General features: G+C 39.1%; 1 protein-coding gene across 4 annotated transcripts in view; it reads right to left on the bottom strand.

The window, feature by feature from the left end:
- The window catches only part of STN1 (STN1 subunit of CST complex), a 45,368-nt gene that overhangs the window by 6,005 nt on the left and 15,189 nt on the right, over positions 1-24,174 (bottom strand). For all 4 annotated transcript variants that reach the window (XM_051800701.1, XM_051800700.1, XM_051800703.1 and 1 more), the window contains exons 2-9: positions 22,600-22,739; positions 17,867-17,962; positions 13,365-13,436; positions 11,444-11,605; positions 10,081-10,192; positions 9,169-9,331; positions 2,334-2,456; positions 1,711-1,783 (exon numbers count right to left, since the gene is read on the bottom strand). In XM_051800701.1, coding sequence (XP_051656661.1) covers positions 1,711-1,783; positions 2,334-2,456; positions 9,169-9,331; positions 10,081-10,192; positions 11,444-11,605; positions 13,365-13,436; positions 17,867-17,962; positions 22,600-22,732 — 934 coding nt within the window. In that variant the 5' untranslated portion in view covers positions 22,733-22,739. The remainder of the gene's footprint in view (positions 1-1,710; positions 1,784-2,333; positions 2,457-9,168; positions 9,332-10,080; positions 10,193-11,443; positions 11,606-13,364; positions 13,437-17,866; positions 17,963-22,599; positions 22,740-24,174) is intronic.

Genomic DNA, 24,174 nt, shown 5'->3' with positions numbered 1-24,174 from the left:
ATTTTCTCCCTGGGAGCCCAGCTGGGATTGCCCTCCTGCCAGCAGAGGGGGGCCGGCAGCCACACTGAGCTCCACGCTCTTGCATCACTCAGAGACAACAAATACCCGCAGTGCCCTGCTGGTTTCGACTGAAACTTCTTGACTTTTCTTCTATCACCAGTGACCAGATCATTGAAAGGGTCCTTCTGAAAACCAGCAAAGGGACACTGACCTGGAGGAAACTAAGTAGGGGGAAAACTTCAAGGAGAACAAGAGGCTCAGCTAAGCAGTTGCTAATTTTAACCTGCTTAGTATGGAAAACATGGCTTTGAGGACTCAGGACTCTTCAAAGTCTTTTCTGTGACTGATCTAGAAATTCTTCTCTTTTGTTGACTCCTCCTGACTGAAAGAACTTCCCAACCTCTCATGGATCACAGAGTACTTTACCAGTGTGACAATGAACAAGAGGAGAGCACCCAGTGCCCTGTGCCAACTGTATACTGGATCTGGCCTTGATAGTGGCACAGATATATTTAAAAAAAAAACAACAAAACAGGTTACCAGTAGAACTAGATGATGTATAAAATGGGCAGAGGAATAATTTGACTCTTAATGATGTTTGTATTTGTTAATTGGATAAAAGATAATAAAACAGTGCGATATGGTAATTTGTTGCATTGAAACAGCCTACGGCAAATGAGCCCATCTTAACCTGCATGCCCCCTAACCTCAACTCCCTCCATCCCCCTAGGATACAAAGACCTTTCACCTCCACCCCAAGCTTTGTACACAATTGTACCATTTTTTAAGATAGCCAGTTGAAAACTCCAATATAATACTGCTTCACTTAGCCTTTTTTCACAGCAGGATAACCATCGTACACCAGGTCCTACAAGCACTATTATGTTAGTATAAGGATATGAGCAATTTAAGATTATATGCCTTATGTTCTACTCAGTCATTATTCTGTACTAAAGCACATTCTGTCCCACAAATAGCTGCACTCCAGCAGCAAGTGATCCCTGCTGACACATTCTGCCCAATGAATTGAAAGACACTGTAGCAATGTACCTGTGTAATTAGCAGACATTCCAGTCAAGCACAAGTTATCACTATGGCAATAAGACATAATAGGCTTGAGGGACAGGGATAACTCAGAAGCCACTCGAGTACATTATCTGAAAATAAGTGGACTTTGTTTGACTGAAAGCTCTACCTGCAAAGAACAACCACCTGAGCTCTAACTGAGTTTAAAATCTACAGAGAATATCCTACTGACTTAAACAAGTTTTATTGTTGACTTAATGGAGGCGGGGACTTCACCTTTCTGCATGGTCACTTTTGTGTCAACTCCCCTGAAGAAACTGAACCAGCAAGATTTGCTACTTCTGCAGAGTGCAACACAACAGCTGCTAAGTGGTGACCTAACTTCATTACATTTGGTTCCTCCCAAAATCTAAGTATTCTCAAAAGATACAGATTAAAGATAAAGACTGCTTATTTCAGATCTGAGAGGTTTGCTTCCTGCTGGGCACACAGGCTCTTCCTCTCCCCACACTCACAGGAAGTTGCTCCTGCACTCCAGCTTTCAGCTGTACTGATGGTCTACACCAGCAACAGCTCCAAGTCCAGAGGTAAGGACAAACAGCACACCTAATCCAGCAGCAGGAGGAGATACTGTCATCAGTATATCAGCACCAGCTCCTCAGAGCCCTGATCACTGATACTTACGCCTGGGTTTTCGACAGTCTTCTTTAATCACATCAAGGGTCACTTTAAGCAGTTCCTTATCATGGTCAGTCACCTGGAGAAAAAAGAAGAAACTGGTGATTTATAGCAGCCTATTTCACAGTACATGGCCTGGCTGTTGAAAAGCAATCCGAGGACATGATGTATTCTAAGCTAACACTGTCATAACTACAGTCTGTATTACACACTGCCTGTAAGACAAATAATAAACATCAAATCTTCAGTTATTATTTGATTACTATTAGAAGCATCCATAAGTTAGGTGAAGAATGTGATACAACAGAATTCAACCCAAAGGAGGCTGGCTGACTCAGTAGGACACCAAGCTTTAACACACTTCAATAAGAACTGTCCCAGGTCCCAGGTTTCAGTGAGCTCAGGTGTGTCAGTGCAGTTTGGTAAGCCAGTGAACTTGGAACAACAACTTGGTGGGTTATACAAAGGTAAAACCAACAGTGCTGCAGATAAGAGTAAATGGAGAGCACTTGGATGTCCAGCTTCTCTTTCTGAAACATTTCTACTTTTTCTGCAATATTTCTACTGTTTCTACTGACTATGAAAGTCATACCCCTGAACTTGTTTACAACCACAGCTCAGTTCCTTACGTGGTATAAGTCCTTGGAGCTACCAGGTTTCTGGAAAACCACTCCTTTTTCTTGTAGCATCTTTATTGCTTCCTTAAAAACATTGTGAATCCTTTTGGAACTGGAGTTACCTTTTGACTTCACCTGGATGGGAAGAAAGAAATGAAGCAGATGGTGAGAGATCTCAGCTCAACTAAAGTTACAGCAAAAGCTCCAGATGCTTTCAAGAGAAAGAGGACTTCAGGTCCTCTTTAATGTGAATTTTGTTACATATTTTTCTTCATTTAGTAATTCACAAGTCATATCTGCTATGTATGAACTAACCAATATCCATGAGCTTTAAACAAAACCCGAACACCAGAAGCTTGTCCATTTTTAAGGAATCACAACTTCTAAACTTCTTTCTTTGTATTTAGCAGCTATTTGATTATGTACTAAGAACTCCTTCTTGGAATATGCTTGTGATGCTTGCAGAGCATTTGACTATTTATCTAATCAAGCTTTTTTCAAATTCAGAGTTTTCCTTGTAACAAGGGTAGAAAGGTAGGAAGATCAGGTTTTGTAAGGTGATATTCAGGAGGAATCTAAGTGCTGAGGACTAGATTCCCATCTCCCAGTTTCAATCAGGGAAAGGAGAAAATAAAAAAAAACAGTATTTTTTCCTTGTCCCCTTTGTTTCCAAATTTGTACAAACATTCTGGCCATGATCTCAGTAGCTTCTCCACAGCCTAGTGAAGTGAAAGGATAAAGAGCATGCAAGAAATTAAGACAAGTATATGAGATAAGAGAACAAAGGATTTGAGTTTTGAGGAGAGGTGGGAAATGAGCTCTTGACAATGTGCCTGGATGTCCATAACTGAGGAGGTTATTTAGAACACAGGGTTCTGTGTTTGGGACACATCTAACAGAGCAGGAAGGAAGCAGAGGGAAAAAAAGGGAAAAGCAGGGTTTGTTTGAAAGTAGGGCAGAGCTTTGACACTGGTATGACAGCTAAGGAAGAAGAAGGAAATAAAGAATCAGTTGTGGAGAGGGAAAAGTATAGGTAGATGATTTACTCTTCTCCATCTGTCCTGCTCTATCCTTCAGCCTCCCATTTATCTACACAGACTGCTTCAGTTCCCCAGTTGTTGTTTTCTCATCTGTTGGGAGCACGCTGTGCTCTCTGTGGTTTTCTTTGAGAAGAGAGTTAAACTGCTTCCCACAAGCCAACATGAGATAACTAGAACCACACCAGAGCAACCAAAGCAAGATTTGCCAAGCCATTTCTTCAACTATCACTGTAACTGCTCCCACCCTGTTCTGAACAAAGTATCAGACTTCACATATCCTACTTCACTCACCAGAAGCACTCAGAAGCCTTGGAGCAAAACAGGCAATCATCACCACTAGAATGAATTCACATGAATATGCAAAATGGACACCACATGAGCAATGGAAAAACATCTTTTCACAAAACATTAATTCAATACATTTGCAATTCTCAAGTAACACTCCAACTGCCTCTAAGCCCAGAAGCTGATGTACCTAACAGGGAATAGTTCAGACATCTAAAAGGGATATTGGTGTTAGCAGGCATCACAAGTTTCTCCATTCCCTTTGTCCAGCTAATCCTCAGTATTTCAGCAGGCCATAATCACATCTCTCTCTCTCTCTGTCCCACAGCTGATAACTCTTTTTCCTCTCAAATCAGCAGTAAAAACTAATTGCCTAACAGTTCAAGATAATTAACATAGAAGAATGGCTAATATTCTCAGTTCACTTTTCTCTGTTTCAGACTGAAGGGCTTTGTCTGTCCTCCTGTCTACCACAGCTATCAGTCTGGATAACAACAGGCTTCACTTCTAATTACAAACTTGACCATGCATCTGGACACCATTCCAGTTACAGCATTAATACCACCACCATATTCCTCTTCATAGTCCCTCTTCTGATGAACTGAAGAAACAAACATAAAATATAGCAGGAAGGATTAGGTGAAGAGTGAACATTTTCTCATGGAAAAGCACATTCTTGTAGCCCTATGTAAAATGAAGACACTTTGCTTCTCATTCAAATGCAGTAGTAAATCCTCAAGAATGTAAGAAATTGCTAGCAAAGCAACAACTCAAGACTCTGATCAATTTTTAATGTGAAAGCAAACATTTGGGGAGGAAAAAAAGATAAAAATATCTCCAAAGAAGCACAATAATTATTCAGTTTGGCTTAACACTGAGATCCTGTCAGAAAAGAGAGATAATTAAAAACAGACTCTGTGTGAACTGACACACAGCTCAGCCTGGATGGATACTGAAACAGAATCACTAAGAATGCAAGTCAAGGCAATGACAGAGAGAAGGCAGCGAGGCCTCATAATAAGTAAGCAGCTGCTACATATCAGCACCCTCTCATATGTGCTGCAGAGTCCATGCCAAGGGGCTCCATGGCAGAAGGACTGTTCCTGAAAAACAAATGAGGGCTCCTGCCCACTTTAGTATTATTATATTATGTATTCATATAATAATATTATATATTATTGAGCTTTAATATTATCATAAAATGACAGGAAAAATTTGGGATTTTTTCCTAGTATGCTTTAGAATATGCTTCCTCCTCTACATTTGTCTTATCACTAAACTGAGCCCTCATTTCCTCTGGACTTGGATCCCACTCAGATTCAATGTACACCCCAATTTGTGATTTAGTCTACTAAGTAGATATCTGCAGGAGACTGAACATGAGGCTATACACAGAGAGAAGAAATTTAGAACTATGAAATCCTAAGTGATTTCACATCCCTGCTTACTCAGGGGTAATTCCTTCCGAGTCACAGCCTATTAGCCATCCCTTTATTTTTACAAAGCTTTCATCTCAGAAATGCAGATATTAGGTAGTTTAACTGCCAATCCAAAGCACCACCAAGATTTGAATCTGAATTTCGAATGTACCTCTCACAATGTTCACACCTCATTTTGCAAAGTGCCCCTTTTGGGCATGCCTTAGATTTCTTAGTGCACCATTTCAGGTTCTCTGAAGTACTAACAACTTCCCCCCCCCCAAATCAGGACCTCTTCAAATAAACTAGGCTGTACATCCAAACACAGGAGTGTTCAAAAATCAGTCATCACTTTTACAAAACACATGTTTTGTGTGTGTGTGTGTCTTGAGATAGAAGCAGCTATTAAATAATAATTTTACCTTCCCTACCCTCACTCCCAAGACCAGCCAGCAACTCTGTAGCAAAGCCAACAGAAGAATCTATGTATCCAGAATTAAGTTAGTATTTTAATCAATATATTCCATTGGATGGTTCTCACACAGCTTAGTGGGCTGGTGCTGTACAACCAGTTATTCTCAGATCTTTAAAACAAGACAAACTCTCTGTACAATCAATAGTAGGTCAAAGAAATGAAGTGGTACAGGAATTAGTCAGTCTGTTCAAAACACTGAAAGTATGTAACCTTTGACTCATAATGAATCACAACACACCCTGATGGTGTTAAAAGTTTCCTGGTATAACCACACACATGATTCCACTCCTGGAATCGCCCTTTGCAATTTGTCATCAGGTGTTTAATCCTTGGCTTAGGCAGGTGACAATTTTAGTAATAGTGATTCTGGACATGTCAGTCCCAAAGTCCTATAATAAGCTTTGCAATATACATATTTAAAGCAGCAGTGAAGCTTCCTCAAGGGGCAGAAAGACAAGCACATAGCATTAAGAACATATAATGCACTGTGTTACACCTACAATGAACAGGGTATATACAGCAAGTGTGAACAACACTGTTCAACTCCCTGCTTTAAGTACTTGGCATTGCTGACCTTGAGATAATATTGAAATCAGGAGAAGCGCAAACAGCACAGTCTGGAAAGCACAACCCAAGTTATGTGTCCAAGTGCCATACACAAACTGGAACAGTAACACTAAAACAGCACATGCTACAGCTTATGCATGAAAGAATTGTATAAAAATGGCTAATCAAGACGCGCTGGTTGCAAAAAAAGGAACCAAAGGCTTGTCCATTTGCCAAACAGAATTGCCTAAGTCCAGCAAGTACACTCTGGAGGTTCTCTAAGCACTAAATCACTTTTTCTGGTTTTGCTTGTAGTCTTCCTTCTGGTACCCCTCCAGTCTCAAAAGTCATTTGTTTCAAGGGATAAGGAAAAGGCTATAGCTTAGGGATAGACAGGGCACTAGTTATGCAAAATAAAGCTCCACTGACTTTAAAGATTGTAACAGATTTGTTAATTTTTAACCATTTTTAGAAACACCAGGCCTTTCAATTCTCTTACCCATCCTCTGTAGACTATAAAATTAAATTTTCCCTAGTATCTGTCTGAGAAAGGGACATGATTTGAGTTCTGCCATGTGCACCTGTTAAGAGGGAAATTTATTCTGAAAAGCCAGAAGACTGCACTGGTGGGGAGCCATTAAGACTGGAACTAGGTATTGTAGGACATGTATGGGATGTGGACAGGGCTCAGACACAGTAATGCTGAAAAGGAACAGAGAGATGCTTCCTACCTCAAGCTATCCCAGCTACCTCCTTCCATCTTCGCTCCCTGCTCCACTCCACTGCCAGTGACTCCATAGCAGCTCACCACCTCCCTGGAGAAAATATTCCATGGGGAGATACCCTCCCACTACGATGAACACTGTGCAAGTACTTTAAAAGCTGGGAAAGAGATGAAGGGACTGCACCACATCTACTAGGATCACAAGGAAAGGAAGAGAAAGGCAACAAATAGTTTAACAGTAACTGTGCTCTAGAACACTGGAATTGGGGTAAAAAAAAAATTAAAGTTATACATCCAAATAACTCATCCTTTGACATCCAGGTAAAGTGCAAGAAGTGAACAAGTTGCACATTGTCACATGGCCTAATTAGTTTGGTCCACCCATCTAGCTCCTGCCCTGCCAATTAGGCATGAAATAACATTGTTCCACATCAGCAACACCATTTATCCTTTTGGTTTGAGGGCAATGCCAAACAAAAGACTACAGAAGTGAAAAGAAAAGAAGAGGGACAGGAATCAGATCTATTACACTTATTTTCATGGATTGAACTGGGTACTTGACCCTTTGCCGATTATGAGAAATGACACTTTCTAGAGACAGAGTAAAGGAACAACAAAGTGCATTTCCAGAGCATTACTAGGCACTCCTCTTAAGGCACTCAGGCCACTTGACAACTGCAGGTCCTTTCTTATGCAAAGACAGATAAGCCTCTTTGCAAGAAATTAATACCAAAGGGCAACAGAGAGAACCGCAATTTCTAAATAAGCATCTGTGTGCCCAAATTCCTGGGAAGTACATTCACGCCCTTGCATCAGGGTCAGGAACAACTATTAATTATTACAATAGCTCTTCATGAATGCTAACAACACTGATGCTATATTGCTGTTCTTGGTTTGGGTTTTTTCATGGTTTTTTTTTTTGCCTTTTTTTTTTTTGGTTGGTTGGGATTTTGTTTGGTTTGGATTTTGTTGGGTTTTTGGGTTTTTTTCTGAGCCGTTCGATGTTTGTTCTGCACCAGTTCCTACTTTAAATGGCTTTGCAAGTTTTTTATCTTGATCTTTCTATAAATGCTGAAACTTCTAAGATGGAAGTTTCCAGTATTGGTCATAATGACCACTACTTCCTTTAATGTAAAGTGTTTGGGAACTTTTAGTTCTGTTCCAGCTAGTTTAGGAAGCACCCTATTCTATGTTGGATATTGTAGTATCAAACTTTTCTGTCAAAAATGAGAATAGCTCCTGCCAGTGTTAATATCCATATTTGCTTTAAAACAAACAGAAAATGCCTTAAATAAAAACAAAAAAACCCCCAACTCAACTATGAAGAAGCAGCTATCAGCAGAAGTTCAATGAGGCCAACAAGAATAGAGCTACTCTTAATTATTATTTGACCTCATCTCCAAAGGACTGGTTTTCGTGTTGCTTTGTTTCTTTTTTTAAGAATTAAACCAACATCAGAAATCAACATAACATAGCACTTAACATTACAGTGCACATCAAAACACGGCAGTGAAAATGACTGCCGGGGATTTACTTCTCCACAGAAAACTGAAAAGTAAACAAGTGAGTCACAACACTCCAGTTTAAGTTTCAGCTGCCACTGCTATCTTGGTAAAAGATGTAACCACCAGTTTTGCAGAAATCTACCACACCAGCTGAGAATCTGGTTTGTAATTTATCCAACTAATGCAGAGCAATATAAAACCATTTTACAAAATGGTTTTTGTTCTATTTCCTATTCTGCAGTTGATTAAGAGCATACTAACTGATTGGAAAGTTTCTTAACCGTTTGGTTACATCTGTAAACTGATTTCTGTTTAATCCCATCTTTTGATGCTTTCGATCATGGCCTTTCACAACTCAGGATTTCCAACATGAGAAACATATGGCAGTGAGTGCTGTTCATCCACTCATCATAATCCCCTTTTGAAAACTACATCTCTATTAATATATTGAGCTTCAAATGAGAAACAAGACAAAGACTTGTGCTCCCTTCTCCTGATCAAATTCAGGATCTGGAGAATCTGTTTGTCAAGGACCTTCAAGTGATCTCCTTTTCTGAGACTGGCACTATTTACAAATCTAAATTAGGTAGTGCCTGTTGCAGGCTGTAAGGTTGCTCAGCCCTAGCACAAGATTATCCCTAATAACTGAATGTCCTTACATGGCTTTGTTCAGCCCGGTTTTATACGTCTAAAGTGACAAGGTTTCCTCAAGCTCTGTAAATAATTCATGCATAAAGCTAAAGCACTTGTGGTTTTTGAATCCTAGACACCAGTCTCTTATCTGTTTATGCTTTAAAAAAGGACATGGTATTATTTCCCTCCACCCAAAACTTTGAGCAAATATATTCACTCACCTCCTGACAGCTGGGACTGGGTAGATGCACATCCACCAGTGACACCAGAGTATCAATTGTTTCCAGCTCCTGCTGGTAAAAGGTCTGAATTTTGTTTTCTAATAGAAAGCCTTGCACTTTCTCATGCAGCATATGGATTGAGAAATTCTGACCCTCCAGGCCACTACAAGGATACATAGAATACGTCAAAAGGCAAGAAATGGGGTTTAGAACAATTACCTAGAGTCAGCCCACTAGACAGATTTCAAAGGTCAAAAGGTATTTTATTATTCTTAGAGAATTTTATTTTAAATTCTTAATTAAATCAAAATAATTTTATATGCATAAACATTCAATTGTTCCTTTTCAATCATTTGCTGTAACAGTTTTGTGATTTTAAGATCTGCAGTCTCTGAAACCACACTACATGCATCAGACCTCCCAACAAGCATTCAGCTACCCTTAACTGAATACAGAAATGGATGTTTGATTCAGTTTATTGAGGCCATGTATTTGTGATTTGATGATGACAAGGGTAGCAGGGCATTTCAATGGAATAGCTCCTTATCCTTACATATAAAATAAAATCAGGAAGGGACACTTCTCCATCCTCTCTGCTGACCTCAGCCCCAAATCTTGCTCAAAATCCTATTTTATCTCACTAGATGCAAGAGGTCTATACACAGTATTTTACTACCTTCCTAATATTCACTTTGGTTGATCACATTTCATTTCTCAGATACCTGGACAGGTGTCTCATCTGTATGGATCATCAATCATCTGGGAGAAAAGCAGGCTGCTACTGTATGTTTATGCAGAGTCTAAATCAGAGTTGGGCCCTGTTCTATCTTTCTCTACAGTTATTACAATAACAAAAAAAAAATCATAAAATCCCACACTTTACCCCAAGACCAGTCTGGATACTTCATTTACCTCTGTCCTTCCTCAGGGCCTTGGAAAGGTTTATCATAAACTTCTCTATAGAGACAGGGGAGCTCCAGCATTCTTGAAATCTGAACATCATACAAAGGATCATCCACTTTATCTGGAGGAGCAAAAAGAACACACAGACTTGGCCAGGAGTGCTGTATCAATTTTTTTAAGCAAGCAAACCTGAGGCAGCACAACAGAGCTTCACAGCCAGTATTAAATTGGCAAATGTTGTTCACCATTGTTTTTACAAAAACAAAACCACAAAGGCTACTCCTTCTTTTACAGTTTACTAGGAGGTAAATGGTCTGTTGTGGTGCATTGCAGATTATGCTTTTGTCTGACAACTTATTTAACCAGAATTTATGATCTCCATTTTACCTTTCAACAGCCTTCATCCATTAAATGAAGTTAACACATAGCAAAGAGCTTTATTTGGGCCAAAGTGAGAGCAATTTAGAGACTATTTGATTGCATGGCTCTCTTTGGTGTTATTACCAGCACCTGGATGAGCTGTATATATTCATAAATCTTCTGTCTGGAAAAGAGGATTGAGTTCCCTCGCAAATTTTAGCTAGAGCTGAAAAATCTAGACTTTTTATCTGAATTACAAGGGTTTTTAAAAGACAGGGTTCTCCCCACCAAAGAAATAATTCTAGTATTACCTCTGAAAGATTTCACTGGGGAAAACCAACTCTTACACAACAGCACAGACGCAGAACAGAGAAGAAGTTATGTAACTGGAAGCTCCCAGGGTGTAAACAGTAGACTGCAGAGCCCTGCTGCCCAAAGAGCTGTCAGATACAGAGGCAGCACCTGCATGCAGATCTGTGCCTGGGTGACTGAAGGTGACTGAGTCATCCCTGCAGAGCCAGGGAGTTCAGGAGAACCCAGGCTTCAGTGGAACACTGCCCACGTGCTGCTGCCTGCCCTTGGAATAGATTGTACAGGCTGCAAGAAACAGCAGACACTTCCCCAAAGCATAACTCCCTGGATGAAGTGGGACATGAGAGGTCACCAGCCCCTTTCCCATGGGCTTGGCTGGTCTGCTTCAACACAGAGCAAGTCACTCTCACAGATATCCAACCACAGTATCTGCACAGCATTCTTGTAAGGATGTTAATCATCTTTTATAGTTTTTCCAGGAATGCCTTATTTACAGGCAATCTAATCCCACACATTAAGTAGTGTGTCTTCTAACCTTACACTGCTAAAATTGAAATAAAGATACACAGATGAAAATCTCTTTAGAAAAATGAGATGCCAGAAAATAAAGTGGAAAATATTCAATTAATTACATACAGCTTAGACAGTTTCACAGATTCAGACAACTGAGTTACATAAGTCCCTGGTTCATAATACTCACAGAAACTTGAAGCCTGAATTTCTCTTTGTTGCCTATAGGTTCGGATGTGACCTCTGACCCTGACAACATCCCCGATCTCCAGCTTGGTTTTCTGGCTCACTGTTTCTTGGAGCTTCTTCATCTGTTCAAACACAATAAGACTGCTGGGTGTGCTTGGACGACCTGCAAGCAGTAAGGGAAAGGGGATCAGGCATTAAAGTCAAGAGGACTGTCCTTTTGCATTCATCCACCTATGTATCATGAGACCCACATTACTAAAAAAAGGATAAGGTCTCAGGCACCATGTGTCCTGGGTAGCAAAACTTTTGGTGACAAAGTTAGTTTACAGTATTATATTTATTTAAATAGTTCACCTGGGGAAAGTACAGAAGGGAGGAGATTCGGATTCACCCCTGAAAATGTCGTAGATGGGTTGTAAAATTGAATAATTAATGGGGTTTGTGGTTTTTTGATTTTGTCATGCTAAGAGGATGAGAGGGGAAAAGAAACGTCTGCTGAATCTTTTATATAAAAGACAAATGAGTCATCTGAGGTGGGGCCAAACCATTCATGTGATGCAATTCAATGTCTACACTGCGGTGTAGCAACTTGACAGAACTTCATATTTACGTAACTCATCTTTGCAGGACAGTAAATCCTTCATAGCTTAAAACCTGATGAATGATCCAAGTATCTCTGATCACAATTACAAAAGGCTGGAAGAAAGTTTCCTGTGCCACCTAGGAACTTATTTTAGCAGGTATACAAATGAATTAAGTTTCCATTATTAACAGAGTGTCCATCCAAACACTACTGATGTACTTGTAAAATAAGAACACAAAGCTGAAACAAGCATTCTGGGCTCTCATTCTATTTCAGGCAGTATTTCATGCAATTCCTTTTCACGAATTTAAGTTCCTCATAAAAAAATGATTTGATTGTGTCTCCCCTATTTTTTGAATTTTTTTTTTTTTTTGAGAGTTGTGCCAGAACATAATCGCTCTAAAGTGAGAGCTGTCTTCTAGATTCCAGTTGGGACTGTTTGTATCACTTGTCATATCATTGTTAAATATAAGTATGAATCATCTGTGTATGAATTACGGGTTTGTTCCACAGACATCAGAGTTTTTAACTTTTACATCCTTTCCTTTCTCCATTCTATGCATATGTATCTCTAACACTGCAGATGACACTAGTAACATTTATTTCAGTAGGATATGATCAGCTCCATATTAGGTTTGTCAATCTACTACACGGGTTCCCAAAAAGATCCAAAGTAGAAAGCATTTCATACTTTGATCTATAAGAAACGGTGGGAGAAAAAGCAAAGAGAAAGTCAGAAACTATTGAGTTGTTCTGTTAGTGAGTGCAATAATAGATTCATTTCAAATGCACAATTACTGCACATTTAGGACTTTCCCAAATTGTAAAAGACTGCTGGCATCCTCCCACTGTGTTTTAAGCTACTTTCAAGTTCATCGCTGACAGTGTACGTGTGAGCAGGAGAATATGAATACAAAGGGAGGATTAATCCTGAAACCACTGTATCACAAGTGAAGGTCAATGGATTGACTTTGGAAACAGAAGCTGGGGAATATTTCCAGCCTAGTTTCTCACGAGATGAAGTCACAAAAAGAACTATAAGAAGAGAACTCGCTGAACAATGTCACAGCATAGAATTTAAATATCATATTACTCAGATAAGGAAAAGGCAGGGCAGGACATAATGTAATGGTTTTATTGGCCATTGAATACAACACAAAAACTAACACAAAATCCCTAAAATGGCCCAGGTTGTAGGAGATGATGGTTTAAAATAAATTAAAAAAAATTGCATAGTTGAGTTTGCTCTTCTGCAAGTTTGATCACTTATGAAATTATGTAAGACAGACCTAGGAAAAAAGGCACCATCAAAAGAGGAATTATTTACTTGATAAATTACCTGATAAAGGTGTTTCTCCTACCATGGGATTTTTCCAGCAGATACAATTTATAACTCCAGTACTATCATCCACTGCAAAAAAAATTAAAAAAAATAAATCAAGAATTACAGAGTAGGAAAGCAGGTAGACATGTTCCGGGAAGTGAAGATACATAGATATGTAGGGAGATAACTGCCAAGGAAATCTCAGTCCAACCAGTTTGAAAGGGAAAGTGGGTGTCTAACCCCACTTATACCTCTGAAATAATTTCCACAGTCATTTCAATCATGGAAGTAGCTCAGCACCAGATGTGTTTATGTGCATGGTCACCGAAGTAACAGGTATACTCTCAAGAAAAGATCAAGCACTAATTTAAATGATGAGGCTTCAACACATATATTGAATACTAAAGGGTTTTAATCTCATTGACAAGGTCAGAAGAACCAGTGTTGAAAGCCAAAGTTAGACAAATTAAAACAGGAAACCAGGATTAAACCACAGAAGCATCTCTGTTACAGTGAGAAAACAGCATTCTAACATTGGGGGATACAACATGTGAATAAACTAGAGGTGCTGCTGCATTGGTTTCCGTGCTAATGTTGTGTTCAAAGTTTGCTGGCCTTTCCTGTACAAGAAGATGTCTGAGGAGCAGAAAGGCAGCTCTTCTAACCAGGAAGGACAGAAGACAGCACATGCTCATGGTTCTGCTCTAGGCCAGGAATTCCCAATTTAAACTATAGGTAGTGGTGGCATGCATGCCACTTCCGCTGCAGAAAAAGCTCAACACCTTTTCCCGAGCATGGCAGCTGCCTAGTTTTTCCTGTTTTGCCAGTAGCCAATCAAAATAAGTTTTATAATTTCTGCCCCAGGCACTGCATTGTCAATGACAGCAGAAAAAGACAAACCCCAAAGGAAACTAAAACCTATCAGAAGAATCAGCTGTTCTACAGATCGAGAGACTGTATATAGATGGCCTGTTCACCAAACACTCTCTATATGGAAAGGCACTAAATGTCTGCCAAGGATCATCCAGCCAACGTTCCAAGCAACATTGCTTCTTGAATGTAACCATCTCCAATACTCAGATTCCACTCTTCACGAAAGGAAACCTGCAATTTTCTTCTGCTCCTTAAACCAGATCCATGATTAAAAAAGTAACGACAATGTTTACCAGGAAGGTGCTGATTGGTACCTGCAGTCACTTCCTTCAGAAACCATAGCATCAAAGCAAAATGCCTTTGCATTGTCTCATGTGTTTTCAAACAATCTCCCTATTTAGGGGGTCTAATTTCAAATTATTGTCTTGCCTTCCTGTTTCCCAGTAGTTTAGCTGCACATTACTATTAAAAACATACAACATTTATAAGATGCAGGCAATTCCAAACTCCATCACAAAAGTATGTTCATCTTTTCTATCCCTCTTTTGAGTTCCTGTGTCTGCAACTATTTCAGCAGCTTTAACTTTGTACCAGAGCACAGATAACGATCTAACTGGTAGGATTTCCTCTCTTGGTATAGACAGACAGCAACTATTTTAGCAGTCAGAACCTACATAAACCATGCCAAAGCCATCCACGCAAGCCAGCAATGAGAAACAGGGCAGATGACATTTCACTATTACATTCCTGAAGCTTCTAGATGTTCCAGAGCTCTTGACTGGCTGTTGCACCAAATGAAACACACTTCCTAAGAAGGGCTTGGAAACCAAGCAAACAAGACTAAAGGATTAGGAGGCCACACTCCTCCTCCTCAACATAACAGCTGAAACTGAAGTCCTGGAGAGACTGACCAGTACGTGACCACACAGAGAATCTGGTAGCAGAGCAAGGTGCTGAAATAAAGTCTGCCAGTTCATAGATAAAAGCTTTGAGCAAAAAGACAAGTGACTCCTGAAGCACAGATGAATGAGAACTCTTGCAATTGTATTCTAATTAGACAGGAGAATGTTAATCTATTTTAAATGCACTCAAAGGGTCTACAAGCTTTTGAAAACTTCCTGTGCTCCCTGTGCCGCCCTTCCTCATCTCTTTGGGTTTAAAGTTTTGTTTATTTGGTTTTTTGTAAGTTTACCTTTTTTTTGTTTTATCCCCTGTTTCTTGTCCGTTTGGATTTGGTTTTTTTGACTCTTACTTAACTATTTGAGGGGTAGCACTGTCAAAGCTACTTTAAACAAGATAATTGCATTCATTTTTATTACTTTATGACAAAAAGGGTACGGTTTTTGTAAGGCCTGCCAGAACCTACTGAGATCCTGGTAAGATTTTTTTTTTTCATTTGTTTTTAAGGCAAGTGCCTTTCATCCTTTCAATTAGGTTCTGGAGCATAAGGAAAACCACATGTGATGTTTGATTTTGTTAAAAAGGAAGGGGGGAGAAAAAGAGGTCAGAAAGGTGCATTAGCTAAAATATGAGCTTGGTCAAAGCTACATTTTAATTGGATATCCTCCTCCTAGCTGATCATAATAACAGCAATAAACAATCAAATCAAAATGTCAAAATCAGGTTTTAAAAAAATAAAAATTACATGCTGTGTCAGACAGGAAAGAGTCAGTTCACTCCCTTTTACAATTATTATTTTATCACCGGTTCTGGTTTTCAGCAGAGAGGTCCTAAGATTCTTTAAAGTGAGCGGTGTGTATTTTGAAGCAGATAGACAGGAAATGGGGGGGCATAGTGGCAGTGACACAAAGACATTTCAGTTCCCTATCAGAGAAAAAGTACAAAGGGAGAATTGCTTTGTAAGTCACTTTTAAGCAGATGGAAAGTGAGCAAGCCTTGAGCAGTGTGTGGCATTCCAACTGATGCAATACCTGATCCATGACTCACAAACCGGAGTCTTGAACTGAGAAATGCAAGAAGTTATAAGCAGGAAACTGTCTAAGAAGTTAAAATTTTACAGTGTTGGAGTCGGCCTGAATGAAAGGGAGGGCGGGCTGGGGAAGGGCACCTGGCAGGTAGCCTGAAAGCTCAAACCAGGAACCGCCGGAACAAAGCGTGGAGTTGGATGAGACAGGACAGCAGGAAGCAGGCTCACTGAGAGCTGCACTTAAAGGTTGGCTGATCTAACACCAAGGCCTCAATCCCAGTACTCCACAGTTTATTTCTATTCCTCTGTTTTCTGCCCCAGTCAAACATTTTCAACAGGATTACTTGTTAAACAGATGCTGAGGATAGCACTGAAAACTTTTGTCCATAGAATTGTTTTGCCCTGGTCATTTTGATTCCGTCTTCTCATGAAGTGATAACTGTATTTGCATACTAGTGCAACAAAAGAACAATAGCTGAAGTTCAGTTTACGTTTCAACACTTCATTACATCATCAATTACATCTCCACCTCTTAACTCAGGTATTTGTTTACGCTGTGCCATTTCAAGTGCCAGAGAATCTTGTTCATCAAAATATTTACTGACAACTTATTATTTAGCATAATGGCGAGATAATAACAAACATTCAGAAATTAGACTTAAGAAACCAAAATCTAAAAAATATTCACACTAAGACACTTGCAAGGAGAGCACAGAGTCAACTCTCAGCAGCTGCATCCTGTGCAGGGTATGTTGGATGCACTAGCACCCAATGCTACTCTGCAGCAGTATGATGCAACTGCAGGTGTTGTGGAACCTGGGACCTGGTTAAGTTGTCACCTGTATCTTCACAATACTCCTGTGGGCCCAGGAAGTGCTGCTGACTCAATTTTATAAGCAAGGGAATTTGGAAGAAGAGGCACTCCATGACTTACCTCTGTCAGGTGGAAACCCATGGCAGAGGAAGACACTGGGCACAAGGGCTTCAACAGGATCTGTGCATTTGCCTCCCCTTCCTACTGAGAGGTCACCTCCCCCCACCTTTTGAAACTTGCCACATCACCACTAAACTCTGCTTTTTTTTCCAGATGAAAAAGACAGCTGAACAAAATGACAATCAGATGTTTCCATGTTAATAAAACCGTCTGAATACTGGGAAAAGCAATAGGGAGGAGACACTCCCAGCTGGTGTTGGCAAGGACTGGTACTATGATGCTTGAGTTAGATTTGCTAAGACTCTTGTGCATCTAAACATAAACAAGCTCCTGACCGCTATTAAAAAGCTATTAAAAGCTGCCTCCAAGATATGACAAAACATACAAGAAGTCAGAAGGGATTTCTAAGGTTCAAAAGAGGAAGAAGTAATTTCCCATTTGCAGGCACTGTTAAATCTGTTTGTCCCTGACCAAAGGAACTCCATATATATGAGAGAAAGGTGGTGGAGTCCAGTGACAAAGCAACAATCAAAATTAAGATTTGCTATATGACCCCAAATGAATCAGTTACTGTGTTGTAACTATTCGATTCTCTACTTTTGAAGTGAAGATAAGCAGTAGCTTCCCTAAATTTGCCAAGTAATCTGATATACATTGTATTAGGATAAGAGCACAGTTGTTTCAAGAACAGACAATGATCAAATAAGGAAGCCTTTCAGTTCCAATAGTAACTAAGATTAGAAGGCTGATAACTGCAAGAAGAAAGAAAGAAACTTTCCTTACCTCCATAATTATAAAAGGCATCTCTCTCCTTTGTTTGAACCACTGTCCCGACAACATCCACTTGTCTTACTGGATGTCCATTATAAAAGAATATACCTAGACATGGAACATGCTTGATTAGTGTAACTATTTCTTTCAACATCCTACCCTACACATTCACATTTATCAGTAAAAAACATAATTTCTTACATATTTAATATATCTGAAATTATACAATGCCTACACAGGAAAAATTCCCTGGACACTGAAGACTAGGAACACTAAAAGGAAAAAGTATCAGCTCCACTTGGGATACCAAAAGCTTGCTTTTATAGAGTGTCAAAACTTCATTAACCTCGTTTTCTTGCACATTTGGATCCGAAAAACAGCTGCAGGCATTAGGGTTTTTTTAATTTCTTGTTTTGTTGTTTCATTTGGGTTTTTGTTTTGTTTTGCTTTGTTTTGTTGTTTGTTTGTTGGTTTTGAATTTTTTTTTATATCTTCATCAGGCTTCAGAATAAATAATAGAACACAAAGGAAGCAGTTTGAGCTTCTCACAATGCAGCTGTTCCTGATTAAGGCAGAGCCTCTGAAAGGAAAACTAACATAATTCTGTCTTTCATTTCTAGAAGAACAGGAGCCATGGGGGCAGGGTGAGAGCAACAACCCTCTCAGATTGAGGAGTACACTACTGCAGTCATTGGGGACTGCATCCTGAACTTCAGTTTCTGAAAAAAACACGTTCTAAAAACATCCCTTCAAAGCTATTTTTGTGCATCTGTAAAGATAACTTGAATAACACATAGAAACGTGTCCAGGAAACAGTGAGAAATCAGAGCCCAGTGGACTCTGACAGCACCGAGGTTGCCTCATTCTGTAATCCCTTTCAAGAGAATGACAAATGTTGTTAACAAACACCAATGTAAACATTATACACTGAGGTTTCACAGTGCACTGTCAGGAGAATGATAGGGCAATAAGCCCCAAATATACCCTGGGCTGGCTAGTTTTCAGTGCATGTGTTTTCTCCAGCTTTTGAATACTGCTGCTTTACTGAAGTATGCCATCTGGGATGTTCAATAACTGTCTTCTGAAAACTAGATAACTCGAGGGACTCGAAAGGGAACATTTGGCTCTATACACTGTGGCAAGTGTTATTCTTACAAAGGGAAAGAGAAGCAAGGCAGCAAGGGAGTCAGAAAAAAGTCCTGTGTAAAAAAAAAACAACCCAAAACCAAAATCCAAAAATAACTTGTCCTACATAGCTAACAGCCTTAAGTGAGCCTGAAATTAACTTTCTTCATGCAAGACAGAGAGAAAATCCAAAAGCTTTAGAAGAAATAATAAGTGATCAGCCAAGCAGATCATAAACACAAGTTTTGCACATGAAAATCCATTGCAATGTTTTGAGGATGCATTTATCACTCTCATTGTAGATTTGGCTGTACTAATCATGCAGTCAGTGGTCAGGTCTGGCATAGAAAATGTTTGGCAGGTCTGTCCACTTTCCTCTCATTTACCAGGACACTGTTATAGAAACCCTCAATGGAGATGCTCCCAGTGTACATAGTTATTCATTCAATCTTACAACATCTCAATAAAAGGTCTGGGCTGGTTTCAGGGTAAGTCTGTAGAGCAGAGACTCCAAGCTCCTGATTATGCAAACAAGCAACATGTTATTATGTTCATTTCCCAGTTAGTAAGCTGAGTTTTAGCAAATGACAGAGACTGAATAAAACTCTCCATCCCCATAAATTCACATAGAACTCCACCCTTACTCTCCAAGAAACTACTCAAATTAATTTGAAAGACGAAATTATATTTAACCTATTAAAAGCTGTTGGACTTGATGACTTTGAGGTATAAATTGTTTCTCCTGCCAGTTTATTTGTTCAAATTACGTCCATATTGGTAGCAATAAAAATATACTAAACATTTGAAGCCACGGACAAACATGTTCTTTGAGGCTCCTAATAACCCAGTAAACAGCACATACAGCACTAGGCTCTTACCACAACAGGAAGCCACAGCAGGGGTACAAGGGCCTATAGATACAGAGCTCTCTAGAGCAGGTGCTGTTCATGTCTTTACCAGCATTACTGAGCACTGAGCTGTTTGACATTGCTTTAATTATTATTACCTCCTTTTATGCTATTTGTAGCTTCCCTGTCCTGTTGATAAGCTGTCACAATGCAGTAGTGCATGATAACTCTGAGAAAAGCTTATTTCCATGATGTGATTATGTGTTACAACTGAGTTTGACACCCACTCTCATTGCAAGGCCTCTAAGACAACACAATTGCTGTTTTTATCTGGGAGGTTTTCCAGCCTTCTTGTCACCATTTATAGCAGGAGAGTAATTGGCCAGGCTTACTGCTTTCCTCCGTGTTGTTGTAAGGCATTAGTCATAAAGGCATCAAATCCTAATGCTTAAAAATGGAAAGAAAAAACTCATTAGGTCATTTAGTCCATTTCCTCAGGGCCAATACAAGACCATTTCATGGCAATCTGTACAGTCAGGATATAAACAATCCCAGTGAAGGGTATCCCACCTTTTTCCTGGGAAGGTCTCTCCATGGTTTAGCAGATGTCATTCTAAGGATGTTTTTCCTGACATTCAGTCTGTATTTCTTTCCATTCCTCCTAGTTGCAACTCTTTGTTTTGCAGTCATTCATTCTTAATTACCATTACTTAATGACTGATTTATAGCCAATCATATACTTAGCTTCAGCTGGTCTTTAAAAGCCCATTAAAGGCAGGAAACACTGACAAACACCTACGTTCTTCCTTCCCCAAAATATTTTTTTTTTTAGTGTTTCTGTTGTGCTATCATTTGTTGCTAATAAATAAGACATGCTGAAGGGTATCTGGTTTGGTATATACACAGCACCAGGAGAATTAAAAAAAAATCAGGATGTTTGTTCTGTGAAATTTCATCTTATTCTTTAAAGTTTGGTTTAGAAAATCATACAGGATTGCAAGCAAGCTTAGATGTGCAGAATGCCAGGTGCACAGGAAGTGGAGAAAGCTCACATGCACCAACTGTAAAGGCTGGTATCTTGACATAACAGATACCACTTCCTTAGGATCATCTTAGGGGAAAAGAGAAAACAAAACTGGAAGAGTTTCTGAAGCAGAAGCCAACTCACTTAAGTAAAAGAACAGGAAGAGAAGTGAGAAGGGAAATTCAGGTAATTTAGAGGTAAAAAAAGAGAGTAGTATTGTATTTTTGAGGACTGTTCTTGCTATCATGAAATGTTCATTGGTGTTTATAAGGTTAATTATTCTAAATACATTTTTACATGTGTATGTACAATTGTCCAAGTCCAAACCACAATCCTATTCTGCTGAAATTTATGTTTTGTATTTTGTTTGAAAACAATCAGAATATCTCTAACTGAAGCAGAACAGTTTTTATCAGATGCACTTGCTACACCAGTACTACTATAAGACTGTTATAAGACAGTTTAAAAAGGCCTCTAAATAATACTCACTGTAAGACAAACATCGACAGCCTGTAGCCTAATTCATGCAACAGATTTAAGACAAAAGTCTCCCACCATGAGACTGACAAAGATATAGATAGACAGACAGACAGACAGACACATACATACATATATACTGGGGTTTGCAGTTTGTGAAGTCCTATGTACATAAAAATGGCTGCAAGAAGAGCAAAAAAAACCACCAGTCCTTCACTTCTGCAAAAATAGCAGTGCTGCTATCCTTGCTGTTAAAGAAAACTAAAGAAGAATAACAAACTCTACAAGGCAGAGCATATTCAAAAAGAGACAAACAGATGTACCTTGTCTCTGTGGACAGAAAAAATACAAAGAAAAAACACAAACAAAACATGAAAACCAAACCTAAGACACATACTCTGCTTAGAGTTTATTGCCTTTTCCTCATTAATTCTAAGTTCTTTGTGTTTCTCCCTGATAATCTTGCACCTTGTCAAGGTTCAGTTTGGAGTAATGAACCCTTCTACAGTAGAAAACATACTGAGGTCTACTTAAAGTCTTTGCAGTGAAAACAGAAATTCCAGATCAGACCCACGTTACTTCAGACAACGCTCACCCGTGGGTGACACCGGCTGAAGAGCAGCAGGAAACAGACTGCAAAGCAGACAACTGCCAACAGTGGCTTGGAAATAAATGGTGTGGTACAAGATCCAGCACAGAGGTCAGAATTTACAATACAGCTGTTCAAACGTATGAAGAATGTCACATATCAATCATATCTAGAAATTAAGCAAACAAAACCTCAAAAACTGTTTCTGTTTTATAAGACATTAATATCCACAGGAAAGCACAACATACACACGCAAAGTAATGTCATCAATTGTCAAAATTTTGCAACAAAGAGCCATAAAATCCTTCTCAAATATTGTAGAGGTGGTGGAAAGATATAACACATACAGCCAGAAAGGACCAGGATTTTTTAAAATTAACTTTACCAGAATATAACAAGCACTACCACATAAAGGAAACACAACATTACCTTAGTGTACAAGAGATTCTTGATCCATATATGAGAAAGAAAAGCCATTGTAATGAAAACATTTTACTTTTCACATATATTTCACATACAACCTGTTGTTCTTAGAACTGTTAAAGGATACCAACGTCACTTAGCTTAAGGGTATGGAAAACTACTGATGTTCATGAAGCATCCTGCAATCCTTTGATAAAAAGCACGGCATGAATCAATTATAATACTGTGTGCATCATAACCAGCACGTATAAATACATACCTGGCACCTGTTTAGATTCTCTCATTTCTTTTATATCTTTAATATAGAGTCTTGCAAATGCAGAAAATACAGGATCCATCCCCCAGTGTAGAGAAGGTGTCTCTTCCTCATACTTCTTGGATTCAGAATGCATTCAAAACCTGTGAACACAGAAGGACTTGTAATTGTTTTCTACAGGTAAAGAGATGTTCACATATGTTCCAACTAAATAAAAAACAGCTCATGAATTTACACACAGTAACACATAAGAGCTGATGATGAGACACAGGAGTTTATCTAATACATTATATTTATTTATCAATATTCCATGTGTCACCACATGAAGTATTCAAAGTATCAATACTCATGATTTGTTTGAAATACTGAGAATCAACAGCAACAACATTTTCCCCAGTTCCTTCAAATGAAACAGAATTTCAGGGATTTTTCCCCTATGAATCCACAGACAGAGAATCAAAGACAACACTTCTTTAAAAGAGCAGGATTGTGGGATACTAATTGGTTACTTCCTCTACATGTGATTATTATTCCCTCCATCATTCTCTTTTCCTCCCATAACATATTCTTCTCATTGTTCATCCTGTGCTTTATTGTGGAGGTGGGGGAGGATGACCTTATATAAAACAAAAGCAGCCGACCCTTCTTTATTTTGGACACATAGTCTCCATTAACTTTGAAATTGTTATTTTCCCCTTTTACCTCTTCAGATTTTGCTGTTTAATGGCTGCTATCTTCTGCCATTACCAGATCCAGCTCTCTGCTTATCATTGTGCTGATGTCAAAAGCCCAGCAATCGATTCAGGAAGGGTTCTCATGAAGATTGGGAAGCTGAAAATACTTTCTATTAGCTCCTCCTGTACGGATAGCTAAATTGTTCCCCTAAAGCTCTCCAGGTCACTCTTGAATGGGTGTCAGCCCCTTTCAGCTCTTGGGCAAAGTTTACAAGTGCACTCATTTTGAATAGTGTGTAATAGGGATGAGATTTGGCAGCTATACTCTCCTGAGAGGGAGCAGCTCCCAATTATGGGTGGCCAGTGATCTGTGCAGTCTGCAGGAGACACATCTGGCTACTGATGTAGAGGCAACATGCCATGAATATCACAGTAGCATCTTGCTTCTTTGAGAAACTACAGAGCTTGATTCTGCATAATTTCTCTTTTAATGCTTAAACTTCAATTTGAGGGGAAAAAAAACCAGCGTAGCACAACATGGCAGAGTGTTGCTGACATCTACACTACAGCATGTAAAGAACTGCAGATGACAATTAGATTCCTTTCCAACTTTTATTTTATTTAAATAACAAAAGGTTAGTGTTATTTTGACCCTCCTTAGACTGGTCATTAAATTTATGAGATGTTGAAAATAATTGATTTAGTCAGGTCCACCAGTCACTTCACCACTGAGGAACAAACTAAGCAGTTTTGTTTACACGTGGATCTATATCTCTATCCCCACTACAAACAGCTCTTCCCAACCTTTCTGTTTTGCACCTGCAAGGAATACTCAGAAACATCTCACCATCCTTTTTTACTCGAGTCTCCCCACAAAGCATTCTTTTTCTGCTGCTGAATTGCA

Source organism: Manacus candei, unplaced genomic scaffold (assembly GCF_025592945.1).
Source record: "Manacus candei isolate 608988 ecotype Guabito, Panama unplaced genomic scaffold, ASM2559294v1 h1tg000050l, whole genome shotgun sequence".
Classification (NCBI taxonomy): domain Eukaryota; kingdom Metazoa; phylum Chordata; class Aves; order Passeriformes; family Pipridae; genus Manacus; species Manacus candei.
Note: the sequence above shows the minus strand (reverse complement) of the source record. Positions and strands in the feature narration are given on the sequence as shown.